The sequence below is a fragment of the Pongo pygmaeus genome, chromosome 1 (genome assembly GCF_028885625.2).
Source record: "Pongo pygmaeus isolate AG05252 chromosome 1, NHGRI_mPonPyg2-v2.0_pri, whole genome shotgun sequence".
Classification (NCBI taxonomy): domain Eukaryota; kingdom Metazoa; phylum Chordata; class Mammalia; order Primates; family Hominidae; genus Pongo; species Pongo pygmaeus.
The window spans coordinates 138,746,873-138,767,258 of record NC_072373.2 but is presented as its reverse complement, the minus strand read 5'-3'; the positions used below and the strand labels follow the sequence as shown (position 1 = coordinate 138,767,258).

General features: G+C 34.8%; 1 protein-coding gene across 2 annotated transcripts in view; it reads right to left on the bottom strand.

Moving 5' to 3' along the window:
* Positions 1–20,386, bottom strand: part of HFM1 (helicase for meiosis 1) — a 143,340-nt gene that overhangs the window by 77,777 nt on the left and 45,177 nt on the right. For both annotated transcript variants that reach the window (XM_054484800.2, XM_063652809.1), the window contains 7 exons: positions 14,485–14,528; positions 14,280–14,381; positions 13,737–13,882; positions 12,771–12,865; positions 11,962–12,095; positions 8,624–8,671; positions 4,645–4,725 (listed from right to left, as the gene is read on the bottom strand). In XM_054484800.2, coding sequence (XP_054340775.1) covers positions 4,645–4,725; positions 8,624–8,671; positions 11,962–12,095; positions 12,771–12,865; positions 13,737–13,882; positions 14,280–14,381; positions 14,485–14,528 — 650 coding nt within the window. The remainder of the gene's footprint in view (positions 1–4,644; positions 4,726–8,623; positions 8,672–11,961; positions 12,096–12,770; positions 12,866–13,736; positions 13,883–14,279; positions 14,382–14,484; positions 14,529–20,386) is intronic.

Here is a 20,386-nt window from a genome sequence, read left to right as displayed (position 1 = left end):
CTCAACACATACACCCTCCCAAGACTAAACCAGGAAGAAGTTGAATCTCTGAATAGACCAATAACAGGAGCTGAAATTGTGGCAATAATCAATAGCTTACCAACCAAAAAAAGTCCAGGACCAGATGGGTTCACAGCCGAATTCTACCAGAGGTATAAGGAGGAGCTGGTACCATTCCTTCTGAAACTATTCCAATCAATAGAAAAAGAGGGAATCCTCCCTAACTCGTTTTATGAGGCCAGCATCATCCTGATACCAAAGCCTGGCAGAGACACAACAAAAAAAGAGAATTTTAGACCAATATCCTTGATGAACATTGATGCAAAAATCCTCAATAAGATACTGGCAAACAGAATCCAGCAGCACATCAAAAAGCTTATCCACCATGATCAAGTGGGCTTCATCCCTGGGATGCAAGGCTGGTTCAATATACGCAAATCAATAAATGTAATCCAGCATATAAACAGAACCAAAGACAAAAACCACATGATTATCTCAATAGATGCAGAAAAGGCCTTTGACAAAATTCAACAACCCTTCATGCTAAAAACTCTCAATAAATTAGGAATTGATGGGACGTATCTCAAAATAATAAGAGCTATTTATGACAAACCCACAGCCAATATCATACTGAATGGGCAAAAACTGGAAGCATTCCCTTTGAAAACTGGCACAAGACAAGGATGCCCTCTCTCGCCACTTCTATTCAACATAGTGTTGGAAGTTCTGGCCAGGGCAATTAGGCAGGAGAAGGAAATAAAGGGTATTCAATTAGGAAAAGAGGAAGTCAAATTGTCCTTGTTTGCAGATGACATGATAGTATATCTAGAAAACCCCATTGTCTCAGCCCAAAATCTCCTTAAGCTGATAAGCAACTTCAGCAAAGTCTCAGGATACAAAATCAATGTGCAAAAATCACAAGCATTCTTATACATCAATAACAGACAAACAGAGAGCCAAATCATGAGTGAACTCCCATTCACAATTGCTTCAAAGAGAATAAAATACCTAGGAATCCAACTTACAAGGGATGTGAAAGACCTCTTCAAGGAGAACTACAAACCACTGCTCAAGGAAATAAAAGAGGATACAAACAAATGGAAGAACATTCCATGCTCATGGGTAGGAAGAATCAATATCATGAAAATGGCCATCCTTCCCAAGGTAATTTACAGATTCAATGCCATCCCCATCAAGCTACCAATGACTTTCTTCACAGAATTGGAAAAAACTACTTTAAAGTTCATATGGAACCAAAAAAGAGCCCGCATCGCCAAGTCAATCCTAAGCCAAAAGAACAAAGCTGGAGGCATCACACTACCTGACTTCAAACTATACTACAAGGCTACAGTAACCAAAACAGCATGGTACTGGTACCAAAACAGAGATATAGATCAATGGAACAGAACAGAGCCGTCAGAAATAATGCCACATATCTACAAGTATCTGATCTTTGACAAACCTGAGAAAAACAAGAAATGAGGAAAGGATTCCCTATTTAATAAATGGTGCTGGGAAAACTGGCTAGCCATATGTAGAAAGCTGAAACTGGATCCCTTCCTTACACCTTATACAAAAATCAATTCAAGATGGATTAAAGACTTAAATGTTAGACCTAAAACCATAAAAACCCTAGAAGAAAACCTTGGCATTACCATTCAGGACATAGGCATGGGCAAGGACTTCATGTCTAAAACACCAAAAGCAATGGCAACAAAAGCCAAAATTGACAAATGGGATCTAATTAAACTAAAGAGCTTCTGCACAGCAAAGGAAACTACCATCAGAGTGAACAGGCAACCTACAAAATGGGAGAACATTTTCGCAACCAACTCATCTGACAAAGGGCTAATATCCAGAATCTACAATGAACTCCAACAAATTTACAAGAAAAAAACAAACAACCCCATCAAAAAGTGGGCGAAGGACATGAACAGACACTTCTCAAAAGAAGACATTTATGCAGCCAAAAAACACATGAAAAAATGCTCACCATCACTGGCCATCAGAGAAATGCAAATCAAAACCACAATGAGATACCATCTCACACCAGTTAGAATGGCAATCATTAAAAAGTCAGGAAACAACAGGTGCTGGAGAGGATGTGGAGAAATAGGAACACTTTTACACTGTTGGTGGGACTGTAAACTAGTTCAACCCTTGTGGAAGTCAGTGTGGCGATTCCTCAGGGATCTAGAACTAGAAATTCCATTCGACCCAGCCATCCCATTACTGGGTATATACCCAAAGGACTATAAATCATGCTGCTATAAAGACACATGCACACGTATGTTTATTGCGGCATTATTCACAATAGCAAAGACTTGGAACCAACCCAAATGTCCAACAATGATAGACTGGATTAAGAAAATGTGGCACATATACACCATGGAATACTATGCAGCCATAAAAAATGATGAGTTCACGTCCTTTGTAGGGACATGGATGAAACTGGAAATCATCATTCTCAGTAAACTATCGCAAGAACAAAAAACCAAACACCGCATATTCTCACTCCTAGGTGGGAATTGAACAATGAGAACACATGGACACAGGAAGGGGAACATCACACTTCTGGGACTGTTGTGGGGTGGGGGGAGGGGGGAGGGATAGCATTGGGAGATATACCTAATGCTAGATGACAAGTTGGTGGGTGCAGCGCACCAGCATGGCACATGTATACATATGTAACTTACCTGCACATTGCGCACATGTACCATAAAACCTAAAGTATAATAATGATAATAATAATAATAATAATAAAAGAAAAAAAAAATAACTCATGCATAGAAAGACAAAAATCTTATAATCTCATTAATATGCAGAATCTTACAAAGTTAATTTTATAGAAGTAGAGAGTAGAATAGTGGGGAAGGTGTAGTGGAGACCAGGAGAGATTGCTCAAGGGTACAAATGTATAGATAGATAGGGAGAACAAGTTCTGGTGGTGTTTTTCTTTTCTTTTATTCTCCCTTCTTGGACTTCAGGTTCTTGTGTTCTATTGCACAGTAGGGTGACTACAACTACTAACAATGTAGTGTATATTTCAAGTTAGCTAGAAGAGAAGATTTTGAATGTTATCACCACAAAGAAATGATAAATATTTAAGGTGATTGATACGGTAATTACCCTCATTTAATCCTTATACAATGTATACATGTATTAAAATATCAACCTGTATTCCATAAATATGTACAATTATGTGACTATTATAAATTAAAAATTAATCAGAAAGAATAAAAAAAAAAAAAAAAAAAAAAAAAAAAAAAGAAGAGCTGGCACCAATCCTACTGAAACTATTCCAAAAATTTGAGGAGGAGGGACTCCTCCCTAACTCATTCTATGAGGTCAGCATCATTCTGATACCAAAACTTGGCAGAGGCACAATGGGAAAAAAAAAAAAAAAAACTTCAGGCGAATATTCCTGATGAGCATAGATGCAAAAATCCTCAACAAAATACTAGCAAATCAAATCCAGAAGCACATCAAAAAGCTAATCCACCACGAGAGAGAGAGAAAAAGAGAGAGAGATAGGGTTCAGGACACGCTATCCCAAAATGGAGCATCTTGGCCTATTGAATATTTTAAGCTGTAGGAATTTGAGAAACAACATGTACAGGAAGAATTTTTCTGGCCTTCCCCTGAAGCAAGTAATAACACCCTCATGTGAGAGATGCCCTCCCTATACCTAAAGAATGGAGCATCTTTATCTCCATAGACACAGAGTGGAATTTGAATGAACAGGCTTTGCTAAATTTCCCCCAATTTATTACATTTAGTTCATATCCCCTTTGTTCTATCATATTTCTCCATGACTTTTCAATCTTCATCACACCTGGCATAAAAACATTCAGGCTTAACCATTTCTTTGGGTCTTCATTTCCTTATAAAGGCCCCCATATCACATAAAACATGTTAAATAAATTTGTATGCTTTTCTCCAGTTAATGAACCTAAGATGAGTAGAAGGAAAAGATATTTTTACTAACCTTACAGAAGTCTAACCACCAGATTATCAATGGTTGAATATTTAAGAATATTAAAAGCATACCAATAAAAGTATATCTATAATAGTTATAACAGGTTTAAAGCAACCCAAAGATTCAAGCATTTCATTCCTCTGCCAGAAGTCACCAGAATCAGTGAAGACAAATTCTGTGCACCTGTGCCCAGGCGCGGTGGCTCAAGCCTGTAATCCCAGCACTTTGGGAGGCCGAGGTGGGCAGATCACAAGGTCAGGAGATCAAGACCATCCTAGCTAACACGGTGAAACCCTGTCTCTACTAAAAATACAAAAAAAAAAAAAAATTGGCCGGGCATGGTGGCAGGCGCCTGTAGTCCCAGCTACTCGGGAGGCTGAGGCAGGAGAATGGCGTGAACCCAGGAGGCAGAGCTTGCAGTGAGCAGAGATCTCGCCACTGCACTACAGCCTGGGCAAAAGAGCGAGACTTTGTCTCAAAAAAAAAAAACTATTACAAATAGGACTTGTTTAAATTTATCATGCCTACGGCTAATAATGATGATACCCTGTTGAGAATTGAGATCACAATTTAGTTTTATCATCATCTAAATTTTAGTAAAACAAAATTTTAATTTAGTCTTAAGTAAACAATTGCTAAATTTACTGACAATGATAAGAAATTACCAGTTGGTTTGAAATTAACACCTTCATCCATCTTTATTAAGTCCAGGGATGATAAATCATTCAGATTCTTCAAACATAATTCTGTTTAATTATAGAAAACACATTTTAATTTTAGTAAAATAGGGAAGTAGGGCAAAATAATTTATTATTAAATATACTAAAGTTGTGCTATTACTGTGTAATTGTTCTAGAAGAACCATAGTCCCTACTTAAGCACTAAGAAAAAGCTCATTTAAATAAAAAAGCTAATTAATATGCTAAAAACATTTTCTAAAAGTAAAAAGAATACAAGTAATAAAAATAACATTCAGTAAGTAGAAATAACACTTAAAACTTGGAGTATTTAAATGATACACATGTATTACCTCATTTAATCCTCAAAACATCACAATAAGGTAGACACCGATATTTTCATATATAGGTTAGGAAACTAAAGAATAGAGGCTAAGTAACTTGCTCCAGGTCTAAGTAACCACTTTGCTATCTGCCCTCCATTAAGGCAATGGTTTTCTTTTTCTTTTTTCTTTAAACTTCTATCAAAGATATATTAATGTATGCACAAAATATAAGAAGTCAAATCGTTCTGCAAAGATTATTCCAAAAACCACCAGTTCTTCCCCTCCTCCCTGTCTGCCACTTTCTTGAAGCAACAACTTAAAACTGTTTTAACTGATGCTTTTAGGTGTTTACTTTTGTTTCTCTGACAGGAAGCAATGCTAGTTCATGCTCACTATTGATGGGGATCAGAGCAATTGTAGTAATCTGCTGCTGACAGTTCCTTCTCTGCCTCATGCTACAGTCCAGGAGATATAAGATAGTTCAGAGCAGACAGTGGGAATACTCTAAAAGTTCAATACTAAATAGAGCAGCCACTCAAAAAACCACCCTTAGAGTTCTTTGGGAAATAGTTTAAGCAACACTCTTTAGACAGCTTGATAGTGTTAAGCGTTTGGTTAAGTAAAGATTTTGAAGTCTTTTCTAATTTTCTTAATTACCCACTATTAAATCAGTTCATTACCCACTCACTACTTGATAAGTCAATGAAAAATGCTTACTTTACCATAAGCTGAGCATGATTCTAAGCTCTATGTTTACAGCAGTTAACAAGATAAGGTTCTTCTCTTTAGAACTTATATTTTACAGAAGAAAGCAATTAACATACAAATAAATAATAAGGTTTCACATATACTATAAAGAAACATAAGGCTAAGAACCTATAGAATGATTGTGTAGAATTTTAAATCTTTTTACTAAAGCTTATCTTTATTTCCTTTTCTTTCTTTTTCTTTTCCTTTCTTTTTTTTTTTTTTGAGACAGGGTCTCACTCTGTTGCCCAGGCTAAAATACAGTAGCATGATCACAGCTCACTGCAGCCTCAACCTCCCAGGCCCAAGCAATCTTCCCACCTCAGTCTCCCGAGTAGCTGGAACTACAGGCATGTACCACCACAACACCAGCTAATGTTTTTTAAAAACTTTGTAAAGGTGGGATCTCCCTATGTTGTCCAGGCTGGTCTCAAACTCCTGAGCTCAAGCAATCTGCCCACCTTGAACTCCCAAAGGTATTACAGGCATGAACCACCATGCCCAACCTATATGTATTTCTCATAAATGTTATACATTTTGATATAGAGTAAGGCTATCCTCACCCTAATTGTCAAAATAAACACATTACCTTTTCTAAAAACAAGGAAAACAACAAGAACATCATAGAATCATTTTGTCTTCCTCTCAGTAAAGGTGGATTTAAGTAAGATACCACAGGAAGACCTCTCTAAAAAGTTAATATTTGAACAGAGACCTGAATAAAATGAAGGTGTAAAATATGCAAGGAGTGTTCCAAAAATAAGGAACAAAGTGTGCAAAGGACTTGATGTGGGAACAAGCTTGGTGTGTTTAAGGAATAGCAAGAAGGCCAATTTGGTGAGAGTAGAATAAAAGAGAGAGAAAGTGACAAGAGATGTAGTTAGAGAAATAGGCAGGGAGATATCAAGCAGGATTTTGTGGGCTGTGGTGAAAGTTTGTATTTTATTCTAAGAGTGATGGGGAAGCTATTAAGAGTATACTGAGTAAGAAAGTATAATCAAGTTTAGGAAACAGCATATACAGGATCCTTCCTGACAGATTTAAGGCAGATCTCCAAGGATAATAGCAGGGCTCAGAAAATGTTGACTCAAGGCATTTCGAACTCAATAAGACTGAGAGGACTTCAGAAACAAGAAGGTCACTCTGACCTTTCCCTGCCTTTCTGTGTGAAGCATGGTCATAAAGGAATTCTCTGACCTATCTTGTCTAAAAGTCTAAGACCCTCATTCCAGGGTGGAATGGTTCTGTCTCATACCTATGGAATGGTCCTATCTCATGCCCAGGAAGAAAGAATGCTACACAGAGAGGCCAAGAAGAATCTGAACAAACAGGCCTTGTTAAGTTCCTCCCAGTTTATTAACATTAGATAATACTCTTTTTGTCCAGTCATGTTTCTCAACAACTATCCATTTTTTTCATTAGACTTGCCAGAGAAATTCAGTTTTCCCTGGGTCTTTGGGTCTTAATTTCTGAAGGTTCCCATGTCATATACAACTTTGATTAAATAAATTTGTTATGCTTTTCTCTTGTTAATCTGTCTTGTTACAGGAGTGTCAGCTGTGAACATTGCAATGAATGAGGAAAAGATATTACTTTTTTTCTCTCCTACAATACCAAAACCTTAATATTCAGTTATATTTAGCTATTCTTGTTTATAAGGCAAAACTTTGCTAACCCTATGGTGATTGAAGACAAGGCAAATATGAGCTGTGATTCTGCTAATTTAACAAGAGATAAAACATTAAAGTTATCCGAATATAGCAATATATCTCTTTGTCTAATTTCTTGAGTGTATTTGATCATTATTTTCAAAATATATGTTTAATTAAAAATTCCATTACAAAATTAATCAATACCTTGAAGATAATACAACTTATAATCTGTATTTCAACATGAATACAGCAGCATTATGAATATATGCTATTGGTTATTACCATGTTTTAAGAACATATTTATTCTTTAAGCAAGACAATTTTACTGCTTTATCTCTGCATTTTTATTTGCCACACATGTATATCCAAGCAGAGAATAAATTTAAATTGGCTAAATATTTTTAGAGGACCTAGCATATTTTCTTTTACTAAAGAGACAGTTTCAACACAATGAAAAGGTAGCAATTTCTAATCTGAATAAATGCCTAACAATATTTTATACTTTAAAAAACAAGTAAGAAACACTAGTTGATTAACTAAATAACAAAGCTGAGGTTGGATAGGAATACATCTTTGGCACAGGTTGGGATACAAAGCCCATAATCAATCTAGGCTTATATTTTTCAATTAAAATTAAGTAGAAAAGAAAAATACATGTTGGGCACGGTCACTCACACCTATATTCTCAGTGTTTTGGAAGGCAGAGGTAGTAGGATAACTTGAGGCCAGGAGTTTGAGACCAGGCTGGAAAACACAGTGAGAACCCCTTTCTAAAAAAATACAAAATTAACCAGTTGTGGTGGCTCACGCCTACAGTCCCAGCTACTCAGGAGGATCATCTGAGCTCAGGAGTTCAAGGTTACAATGAGCTATGATCACGCCACTGCATTCCATCCTGGGTGACAGAGTAAGACTGTCTCTTTTAAAAAAAAGAAAAAACACAGAGTGTGTATCTGTAGGCATATTTTCAAAGACCAGGGTGATGTTAGAAATAAAAACCAAATAAACCAAGTTAACATATTATACAAAGAAAGATATTCTGATAGAATAAATTGATTAATTCAGAAAAAAAGTATATATGCCAAGCTTTTTGTGTGAAAAAGAAATAGTTCGCATTATTTTTCTGCAGACAAGTTTCCTTTTTAAAAAATGATTTACAAAAGCATATTCTTACTTTCACAATAACTGAACTTTTTCACTAAAATATATAGAATCTAATTTTTAGAATGAAATGCATCTAACCTTGTAATTTTGCTTCAATTCCATCTTTGTTCAATCCAGATGCAAAACCTGCATGTCATGAAAATTTACAAAAAGTAAAATAGAATTTAGTTCATCTTTACAGACTCAGTTTATACCCCAGTTAACTAGTGAAGAGCAGTCTAATTAAATCTTATATAAGAAAAAAAAAATCTCAGCTGATTGAGTTCAAACAAGGCTTAAATATCCATAGAAACAATGAACAGGAATATCATATTTTAACAAGAATGGTATGCAATAAATTTCCAAATGTTTTACACATAGCAAATATCTGTCAAGTGATTAATATCTTCTAATGAACTTTCATTATAACATGAATGTTCCTAGGAAAACATGTTTGGTAATACAACCATTTTGTGCTATTCACTAAAGCTGAAACTACACATACCCTTTAACACAATAATTTCACTCCTAGACATACCCACAGATACACATATACATGTGTATCAAAAGATATACATATAACAATGTTCACAGCAGCATTATTTAAAATTAATAATTTCCTTTCATCAAAAGATTTATAGTCATATAAATGGAATCTTTTCACGAATAGATAGAGCTAGCCTATGGTATGTAAGTCAGAATAGCATTGACTTCTGGGGGCAAATACTGACAGAAAAGGAGCATGAGGGAACATCTAGAAAATGTTCTATATCTTAATCTGGGCTGTGGTTACATGTGTGTATATGTGTGTATAAACACATATATAAAACTTCATTGACCTCTACACCTCATATTTGTGCAGTATACTATAAGTGATATCTCAATACAAAAAAGTAACTACAGAAAATAAAGTAACTATGAAAAGGAAGAAATGAAAATTAAAACATGAAAAGATACCAATATTCATACATAATACTGATAAAAATACACAAGCATACACCCTGAAGGAAAGGCTGGAGAAACAAAATATGGCACTTTTGAACACTGCTGGTAGATATATGAGCTACTAAGGTACCAATTTAGCCACAGGTATCAAATTTATAAATGCATATATCCTTTGACACAGGAATTTCATTTCTAGAGATTTATCATACAGATAGATTCATACATGTAAAAAATGAAGGGTTTTTTTGCTGCATTGTTTGTAATAGCAAACAACTAGAAAAAGTATAAATGTCCATCAATTGGGGATCATTTAAATAGGTGATACATAAGTAAATGGAATATTATTTAGCTATTACAAAAAAAAGCTTCCAGCCAGGCATGGTGGCTCACGGCTATAATCCTAGCACTTTGGGAGGGTGAAATGGGAGGATCGCTTGAGCCCACAAGTTCTAGACCAGCCTAGGCAGCATAGGGAAGCTCTGCCTCTACAATTTTTTTTTTTCAAAAGTTAGCCAGGTGTGCTGGCATGTGCCTGTAGTACCAGCTACTCTGGTGGCTGAGGTGAGAAGATCACTTGAGCCCAGAAGGTTGAAGCTGCAGTAAGCTGTGATCACACCATTGGACTTCAGCCTGGGCAACAGAGTGACAGCCTGTCTCAAAAAAGCTTCCAAGACGTACTAAGAAAAAAAGGAATGTGCAGAAGACTAAAATAATGGAGGTTTAAAAAAACATGCCACAAGGCCAGGCACGGTGGCTCACACCTGTAATACCAGCACTTTGGGAGGCCAAGGCAGGTGGATCACCTGAGATCAGGAGTTTGAGACCAGCCTGGTCAACATGGTGAAGCGCCGTCTCTGCTAAAAATAGAAAAAATTAGCCAGGCGTGGTGGTGCGTGCCTGTAGTCCGAACTACTCAGAAGGGTAAGACAGAGAATCGCTTGAACCCGTGAGGTGGAGGTTGCAGTGAGCGAAGATTGTGCCACTGCACTCTAGCCTGGGCAACCAAGAGAGGCTATCTCAAAAAAAAAAAAATGCCCATAAATTCTTTGATATTCTGCCCTCTGAGAGATGAACTTAATCCCTCTCGCCTTCAGGTGACCAGGACTCAGTGACTTGCTTCTAAAAAACAGAATAAAGCAGAAGTAATGATGTGTGACTTCAGAGACAAAGTTATAAAAAAGTACTGCTGCTTCTGATTTAGTCTGTCTCTGTCTCTGTCTCTCTCTCTCTTTCTCTCTCAGATCATTCATCCCGAGAAAAGTCAGCTGCCATGCTATGAGGAAAGATACACCTGGCAAAAGACTGAGGCCTGCCAACAACTGAGAAACTGAGGCCTCTAACTTACAGCTCTGTGAGTGAGACAACTTAGAAGTGAATCTTCAAAACCCAGGAAAGCCTTCAGATGACTGCAGCCCTAGCTGACATATGTTGCAATCTGAAGAGAGCCTCTGACCCAGAGCCACCTAGCTAAGACACTCCCAGATTCCTAACCCACATAAGCTGTGTGAGATAATAAATTCTGGTTGTTTCTAGATGATTTGTTTTAGGGTAATTTGTTAAAAGGAATGGAAAACTAATACAATATGCCACGATTTGTGTTTAAAAGGTGTGAAACTAAAATTACATTTTCTTATTTACTTTTATATGCAAAAAATATTATACAAAAAAGATATACCAATGATTACAGAACTAGGGGAGGGAAAGGCGAGAGATGGGAATTGAACAACTGTGTGGGTGGGGATATACAAGGAAGAATTTTAGTTGTATATATTCCTTCACTTTATGATTTTTGAACTAAGTTATAATTTTTGAACTAAGTAAATGTATTACCTAGTTGAAATATAAATTTTTAAGTGATATGAATATTTATATAGATATTCTTTTAATATAGGCTTATATTAATTACTCTTTGAGATCTGAAAGTTTTGAACCTCTGTACATTAGAATGATACTTCAATGAGTCAGGCTTTAATTTGGTATTTCAACAACCCCAAGTTGAATGAATGAATGAAAAAACCCTCTGGAAGCCACATAACCAGATGCGGGTTAGCTTTAGAAGCAAGATGAAAATTGTGGCAGCAACAGTAGTACTATATACTTTCATTTCTTATAAACTGAAAAATAAACAGTCATAAACTCAGGAAAAGTGAGTAGCTGAACACTAAGTACAGAAAAAATTCAAAACTTTTTGTAACTTTAACTTATTTTCAATGATTTAGACATTTCTGTTATTTTTATTGGAGCTGAATTTTTTTCTACTAGATCTATTTTTAATGGTGCTGATTTCAAACCTTGTTGAAACACTAGAAGTTAAACAGATAAAAATTTCTCAGCTTGCCTACTCTTGTCTCTAAATGTATTTGGGACTGTTGTTACCTTTTGTTTTGTTACCTATTAGTTTCTGTAATCTATCTATCCTGTAACTTATTAGTATAAATACAGGCCTAGCTGGCTTGAAAAAATTACTACTTTTCCAAATCAAAGTAACAAACCATAATGAGATGGATTTTTCAAGGCTCTGATATAAAGCAAAGTTGACCGTATCCATTCCAAAGCAATATTCACATCCGTGATGGTATGCAGTACTATCTCCGCATTTAAGTGTTCAATAAGATGTCTGTGCAAACTAATGAAAAAAAAACTTTGCATTATGAATATGCAGTTCAATGCCATAACTCTTACTTTTTAACTTTAATAATATATAATATACCCATTGCTACTTTACTAATTCATGAAATATAATTTAATTTCCAAAAACATAAAAGAAAACCTTAAAAAGTCAGTTCAACTTCTAAAAAGGCTTCAGATATACCTCTCTACTCTATGGCTGTAGAAGACAGATTATTGCTTTAACAAAAGTTGAAGCGTAAATTATATCCTACTTTCTCCAAAAGAGAATACATTAAATACCTTACTAATAGGTTCCAGATTCCCTCTATTATTAAATTAAAATAAGATGTGAAAATGATATTTCTCCTTTATTACAAATTAATAATTATAAATTTATATAATTTCATATATAAACTATAATATAATCATAATTACTAAGGCTTTATTACAAATTAGGGTTTGTTATAAACAAGAATACATGCTTGCCAAGAAATACCACTGAATAAAACTACCTTTTAAAAAAATTATTAAATTCTCTAAAATGACACAAACTTTCTAGTTAAATTGTTGAAAACTTTACAGAAAATTGCCTTAAAAAAATCTCCAAACCAAATTTCCCTTTGATATTTTAAAAGGAAATAAAATAAGCTATATTAGCATTAGTATCTTTTTGGAACATTTTTTGTACTACCTGCTTTCTACAGTGTCTCTACAAGCTAACATCTGAATGTACTTGTCCCTTGTGCTTAATCGAGTCATGATAACTGCAGTAGCTGTAGTGTCAAACTGGGGAAAAAACAAACAGAAATTTAGTGAAGAAGAGCACATCTTGGTAGCAGTCCTCTGCAATAACTCAAGACTTCCATTTTATATTAAACAGTCTCCTTGTCTGAAATAATACTTCGAAAAGGCCTTAAAAATGCTCTCACTTTGTTAACCTAAAATTTAATTTAAAAGCCTTCCAAGAGTATAGCTGTAAATATTACTTTGGTTTCAATGTAACATAATTTTGGCAATGTTAAAATCAAAACAAACTTTGGTAACTGTATAAAAGTTGTAAGATTTGGTATAATTTACATATAATCTGATTTACTCTATGAAATTGTAGAATTGTATAACATAATATTTACAAATGTTTTGAAAATATACTCTTCCTGATGTTCCCATAATACCTATAAAAATGACTTATTCATGTATTTGTCAGAGTAGGGTATGTTTTGAAATGTATTTGGGCTAACTTTTGTCATAATGCCTAGGAACACTATTAGCATTTAGTGCTAGGACCTAGGGATGTTACATATTCTGTAATGTGACAGCCGTAAACAAGGAAAACCTGTTCCATCCAAAATGCTAAGAGTACCCCCATTCAGAATAAAAAAAAAAACAAAAAAAACAGTCAAAATCAAAAAGACCTTTAACAGCATACCCATTCATAAACCCATCCCTTCATCAGCCAATACAAGCTTAGACAGAATGAAGGAAGTATGTCCCAGTTGGTGAGGCTTGTTTTACTTTTATTCCTCCATTAAAGGTAAATTTTCTCTACTATATTACTTTTAAGCCTGATATAATTATGACATGCTAATAAAAAAATACACAAATTTTTTTTGTTTTTATCATGTTTTTAAGTATAAAAAGCAAAGTTATTGTCACTTACTTGAGGTCGACCAGCTCTACCAATCATCTGTAGAATATCTGTTTCACTGTACTCTTCAAACAGTCCTCCAGCATAATGCATTGTAGATTTTATAACTACTAGGTGAGCAGGCAAATTTACTCCCATAGCTAAAGTACTGGTAGTAACTGCATCAGATTAAGACATAGTAATTTTGAGCCATTTAACTTTATTGCTTCAGGAAGACTCTTTAATAAAAGACATTCTTATAAATGTAATAAAAATTCATACATAAGAAATTTAGAAGAGAAAAAAGAGCATTATAATCTAATATAGTAACATACCTTAAATCCAAAAACCTATTAAATTCTTGTTTTTCAAATTACACTATGTTCAATAATATGATAAAGAACTAAACACTGCCAAAGAATTTACTGTAGCATCTACATGCATGGGTAACCACTTAATTTTATATTCTCAGAAGAAAAGCAGAAACAAGCAGAACACTTGAGCTTTTTCCTTTTTTCCTCTTAAATAATTTTCCAAAATATTTTACAGTATCCATAAGAAATATGTTTTACTTACAAAGAACTGGTAAATCTCCAACAGTAAAAGCTCCCTCAACTACTTTTCTATCTGACAGCTCCATACCAGCATGATGATAAGCAGCACCATCTTTTAAGATATCTGCAATAGAAATATATCAGCTGTTACTATTAATATTTCATCAATAATTGGCACCTTTCATCTATATGTGAAAATGCCATTCAAAAATTATCTGTAAACCTACCTCTCAGTTTTGAATCTCTTACGGAATATGCATACTTCTGTAACCTATTTAAAAATATCATAAAATTATTGAGTTACTCCCAGTAACATTAGAGAACTCTGAAACAGTTTATTATTTTAAAACTTAGAGATATCAAAAAATTTTCACAATATCATTATCTGAAAACTATTTTAAGAAGTAGAAAATATCCAACTTTCATATTCAAAAGTCCCTAAACTTATGAACTACAATATTAAAGCTCACTTTTAAACCAAGAATTTGGAAAACTCACTTTCCCCAAGAAAACAACATAATTGGTGATTAACAAGTCAGTATATAAGTCTACTCTCATAATTTGCCTAAAAAAAATTGTAAGAAGTAACCATTTCTAAAACTACTATATCACTAGTAAGTAAGCCAAAAAAAAAAAAAAAAAAAACATGGAAATAAACCATAGTTGTTTCCAGTGCTCTGAGACATGGCATTTAAAAAAACTAGGTTAGGAGGAAGCAAGATGGTCAGCTAGAGATGCCTAATGCTCATCCCCCCCACAAAAAAGAGCAAAACAATGAATAAACAACTAACTACATTTTGAACAGAATGACTAAAGGAAAGTGCCTCTCTATAAATTTGAAAGAGGTGATTATTCCACTAGTTGTGCAGACATCAATAGAGGGACACAGGAAACATGAAAACAAAAACAAAAACAAAACAACAACAAAAAAACAGGAAACACACCACCACCAAAGGAACACAATAATTCTCCAGTAACTGATTCCAAAAAACAGAAATTTGTAAATTGTCTGAAAAGGAGTTCAAAGTAATGATCCTAAGGAAACTCACTGAGATACAAGAGAATACAGATAGACAGGTCAATGAAATCAGGAAAACAATTCATTATCTGCATAAGAAAGTCATTCCAAAAGAACCAAACAGAAATCTTGGAGCTAAAGAATTAAATGAATGAAATCAAAAATAGAGAGCTTCAACAGCAAACCAAAACAAGCAGAAGAAAGAATCTGTGAAATGAAGTTATGTTTCTAAAATAGCCTAGTCAGAGGGAAAAAAAAAGAAAGAAAAAAAGAACAAAAAAGAGTGAACAAAGCCTACAGGACTTATGGGACACCATTAAGCAAACAAGTATTCATATTATGGAGGTTCCAGAAGGAGAAGAATGAGGAAAGGCATAGAAAGTTTAACAAAATAATTGCTGAAAACTTCCCAAGTCTTGGGAGAGACATGGACATCCAGCTCCATGAATCTCAAAATCACCAAACATGTTCAAACCCAAAAAGGTCCTCACTGAGGCACATTATAACCAAAATGTTGAAAGTCAAAGACAAAGAGAGAATCTTAAAAGTAGCAAGAGAAAAGTGTCAAGTGATTTATAGGGGAATCTCCATTAGACTATCAGTGGATTTCTCAGCAGAAACCTTGCAGGCCAGGAGAGCATGAGATGATATTTCAAAGTCTTGAAAGAAGACAATATTGCCAGTAAACAATACTATACAAAGCAAAGCTGTTCATCAGAAATGAGGAGAAATAAAGTCTCTGCCAGAAAAATAACAGCTGAAGAAATTCACCACTAGACCTGCCTTATAAGAAATGATTAAAGCAGTTCTTCTACCAGATACAAAAGAATGATAATTAGTATCATGAAAACATATGAAAGCATAAAACACACTGGTAGAGGTAGATACATAGTCAAATTCAGAATGTGCCACCACTGTAATGGTGGTGTGTAAATCTTTCAAATCTCTATTATGAAGGTGAAAAATCAAAATGGTCAAAAATACAGCTACAATGAGTTGTTAAGGAATACTGAATATAAAAAGATGTAAACTGTGTCAACAAACATAAATTGTGGGGGGAGGGCAAAAATCTAGAGTATTTGTATGTGACTGAAGTTCAGTTTAAAATAGTCTATTATAACTATAAGATATTTTACGTAAGCCTTGTGGTAACTGCAAAGCAAAAAGCTACAGGAGATACAAATGAGAAAGAGAAAGGAATCAAAGCTTAGCGCTACAGAAAAACAACAAATCACAAACTTATACAACAAGAGGAAGAAAGGAACAACTGATCTACCAAGCAGCCAGAAAACAATTAAAATGGCAGGAGTAAGTCCTTATCTATCAATAATAACCCTGAAGGCAAATGAATTAAATTCTCCAATCAAGACATATAGTGTCTAAATTGATAGAAGAATAAAAAAGACCAAGATCCAACTATATGCTGCCTACCAGAGATCCATCTTAGCTGTAAGGACACAGGCTGAAAGTTAAGGGGTAGAAGAAAATATTCCACATAAATAGTAACCAAAAGAGAGCAGGGTGGCTATTCTTACATCAGTTAAAATGACTTCAAGTCAAAAACTGTTACAAGAGGCAAAGAAGGTCACAATTTAATGATAAAGGGGTCAATTCATCAAGAGCACATAAGAATTGTAAATATATAAGCACCCAACACTGAAGCATCAAATATATATAAAACATTATTAAAGGACATGAAGAGAGAGATAGACAGCAATACAATAATAGGAAGGGTCTTCAATATCCCACTTTCAATAATGATAGATTAACCAGACCAAAAGTTAACAAAGAAATACTGGACTTGAATTGTACTTTGAGTCAAATGGACCTAACGGACAAATATAGAACTTTGCATTCAATAGCAGCAGAACGTATATGCTTCTCTAGTGCATACGAAACATTCTACAGGACAGATCATATATTAAGCCACAAAACTAGATTTAACTATTTTTAATTAATCTAAATTCAAGATGACTGAAATCATATGTAGTATTATTTCTGACCACAACAATATGAAACTAGAAATCAATAACAGGAAAAATCTTGAAAAAAATCAGAAGTATGTGGAAACTAAACAACATGCTCCTAAACAATCAATGGTCAAAGAAACCAAAAGGGAAATTAAAAAATATCTTGAGACAAGTAACAACGGAAAGACAACACACCAAAACCTATGAGATGTGGCAAAAGTGGTTCTAAGGGGAATTTTTTTTTTTTTTTTTTGATACGGAGTTTCACTCTTGTTGCCTAGGCTGGAGTGCAATGGCACGATCTCGGCTCACTGCAACCTATGCCTCCCAGGTTCAAGCGATTCTCCTGCCTCAGCCTCCTGAGTAGCTGGGATTACAGGCATGTGCCACCACGCCTGGCTAATTTTGTATTTTTAGTAGAGACATGGTTTCCCCATGTTGGTCAGGCTGGTCTTGAACTCAAGAGGAAATTTTAATAAGTGCCTATATTAAAAAAGAAGATACTAAATAGACAGCCTAACATTATACCTACAGGAGCTAGCAAAACAACAAACTAAATGCAAAGTTAGCAGAAGAAAGGAAATAATAAAGATCAGAACAGAAATAAATCAAATAGAGAAAAACCACCAAAAAAACATAGAAAATGATCAATAAAACCAAGACTTGGTTCTTCGAAAAAATAAAATAAACAAATATCTAGCTAGACTAAGGAAAAAAAAAGAAACAAATAAAATAAAAAATGAAACTGGAGAAATTACAACAGATGCCTTAGAAATTAAAGAGATCATAAGGGACTATTATGAACAATTATACATTAATACTAACAAATTGGATAACCTACAGGAAATGGACAAACTCCTAGAAAAATACAACCTGCTAAGTTTGAATCAGGAAGAAATAGAAAGCTTAAAGAGACCAATAACACATAATGAGATTGAAGTAGTAATGAAAAATCTTCCAACAAGGAAAAGCCCAGAACCAGATAGCATCACAACTGAATTCTACCAAACATTCAAAGAAGAATTACCACCAATACTTCATAAACTATTCCAAAAAATACAGCTAGAGGGAATACTTCCAAACATTTTTGTGAGGCTACTATCACTTTGATACCTAGGCCACATAAAGACACTACAAGAAAACTATAGGCTAGTATCTCTGATGAATATTGATGCAAAAATCCTCAATAAAATATAAGCAAACTGAATTCAACAACACATCAAAAAGGATTATACACCATGGCCAAGTGGATTTATTCCTGGCAAGCAAGGCTGGTTTAATACATGCCAATCAACCACTGTGATATATCACATTAACAGAATGAAAGATAAAAAACACAAGATCATCTCAATTGGTGCAGAAAAAGCATTTGACAGCAAGTTCAACATCCTTTCTTGATAAAATCTCTTAACACACAGGCATATAAGGAAAAATTCTCAATTAATGTAACAAAGGCCATTTATGAAAAGCCCACAGCCAACATCATAATCAATGGGGAACAACTGAAAGCTTTTCCACTAAGATACAGTACAAGGCAGGTATGCCCACTCTCACTGCTTCGATTCAACATAGTACTGGAGGTATCAGATAAGAAAAAAATAAATAAAAAGAATTCAAATTTGAAAGGAAGAAGTAAATCTATCTTTATTTGCAGACAACATTATCTTACATGTAAAAAAAACTCAAAGATTCATTAAAAAAACTGTTAGAACTAATAATTCAGTAAAGTTGCAGGATTCAAAATCAATATACAGAGATTAGTAGCGTTTTTAAACATAAATAATAATTTAACTGAAAAAGAAATCTAGAAAACAATCCCAGTTACAATAGCATAAAAAAATAAAATGCTTAGGAATAAGTTTAATTAAGGAGGTAAAAGATCTGTACACTGAAAGCTATCAAACAATGGTGACAGAAATCCAAGATAAAAATAAATGGAAAGATATCCTGTGTTGATGGATTGAAAGAATTAATATTGTTAAAATGTCCATACTACCCAAAGAAGTACAGATTCAATACAATCCCTATCAAAATTCCAATGGCATCCTTCACAGAAATAGAAGAAAAAAATCATAAAATTAACTTTGGGAGGCCGAGATGGGTGGATCACGAGGTCAGGAGATCGAGACTATCCTGGCTAACATGGTGAAACCCCATCTCTACTAAAAATACAAAAAAATTAGCCAGGTGTGGTGGCAGGCGCCTGTAGTCCCAGCTACTCTGGATGCTGAGGCAGGAGAATGGTGTGAACCTGGGAGGCGGACCTTGCAGTGAGCCGAGATCGCGCCACTGCACTCCAGCCTGAGCGACAGAGCAAGACTGCATCTCAAAAAAAAAAAAAAAAAAAAACATAAAATTAGTATGGAATCACAATAAACCCTGGATAGCGACAGCAAAACTGAGAAGGAAAAGAAAGTTGGAGGTACACACTTTCTGATTTAAAATTATACCACAAAGCTGGACTAACCAAAACAATATAGTACTTGCATAAAAACAGAAACACAGACCAATGGAACAGAACAGAGAGCCCAGAAATAAGTCCAAACATACACAGTCAACTAATTTTCCATTAGGGCACCAAAAGAAATGGGGAAACAATAGTTTCTTCCATAAATGACGCTGGAAAAACAATTTCCATATCCAAAAGAATAAAATTGCACCCTTATACCGTACACAAAAATCAACTCAAAAATTGACAAAAGATCTAAATGTAAGACCTGAAATCATAAAACTCCCAGAAGAGAACATAGGGCAAAGCACCTTGATATTGGCCTTGGCAATGCAGCACATCTGCTCTACCAAAAAGTCAGACTGTTTCTTTGGGGGATCCCTGATCCCATTCCGCTGACTGGGTGAGACATGCCAACTGGGGTTTCCAGCCACCTCCTAAAGGTACATGCAGACTGGCAACAGGTCAGTACTCCCTGGGGATGGAGCTTCTAGAGGAAGTCACTGGCTGTCATCTGTGACTGGTGCTATTTCCAGGTATGGGAGAAACTCAGTCAACTAGGGTTTACAGCAGATCCCCAGCAAACTGCAGCAGCTCTATAGCAGAGTGGTCTGTTAAAAGCAAAACAAACAGAAAGCAACAACACCACCAACAAAAAAGATCCCACAAAAACCTCATTCAAAGGTCAGCAA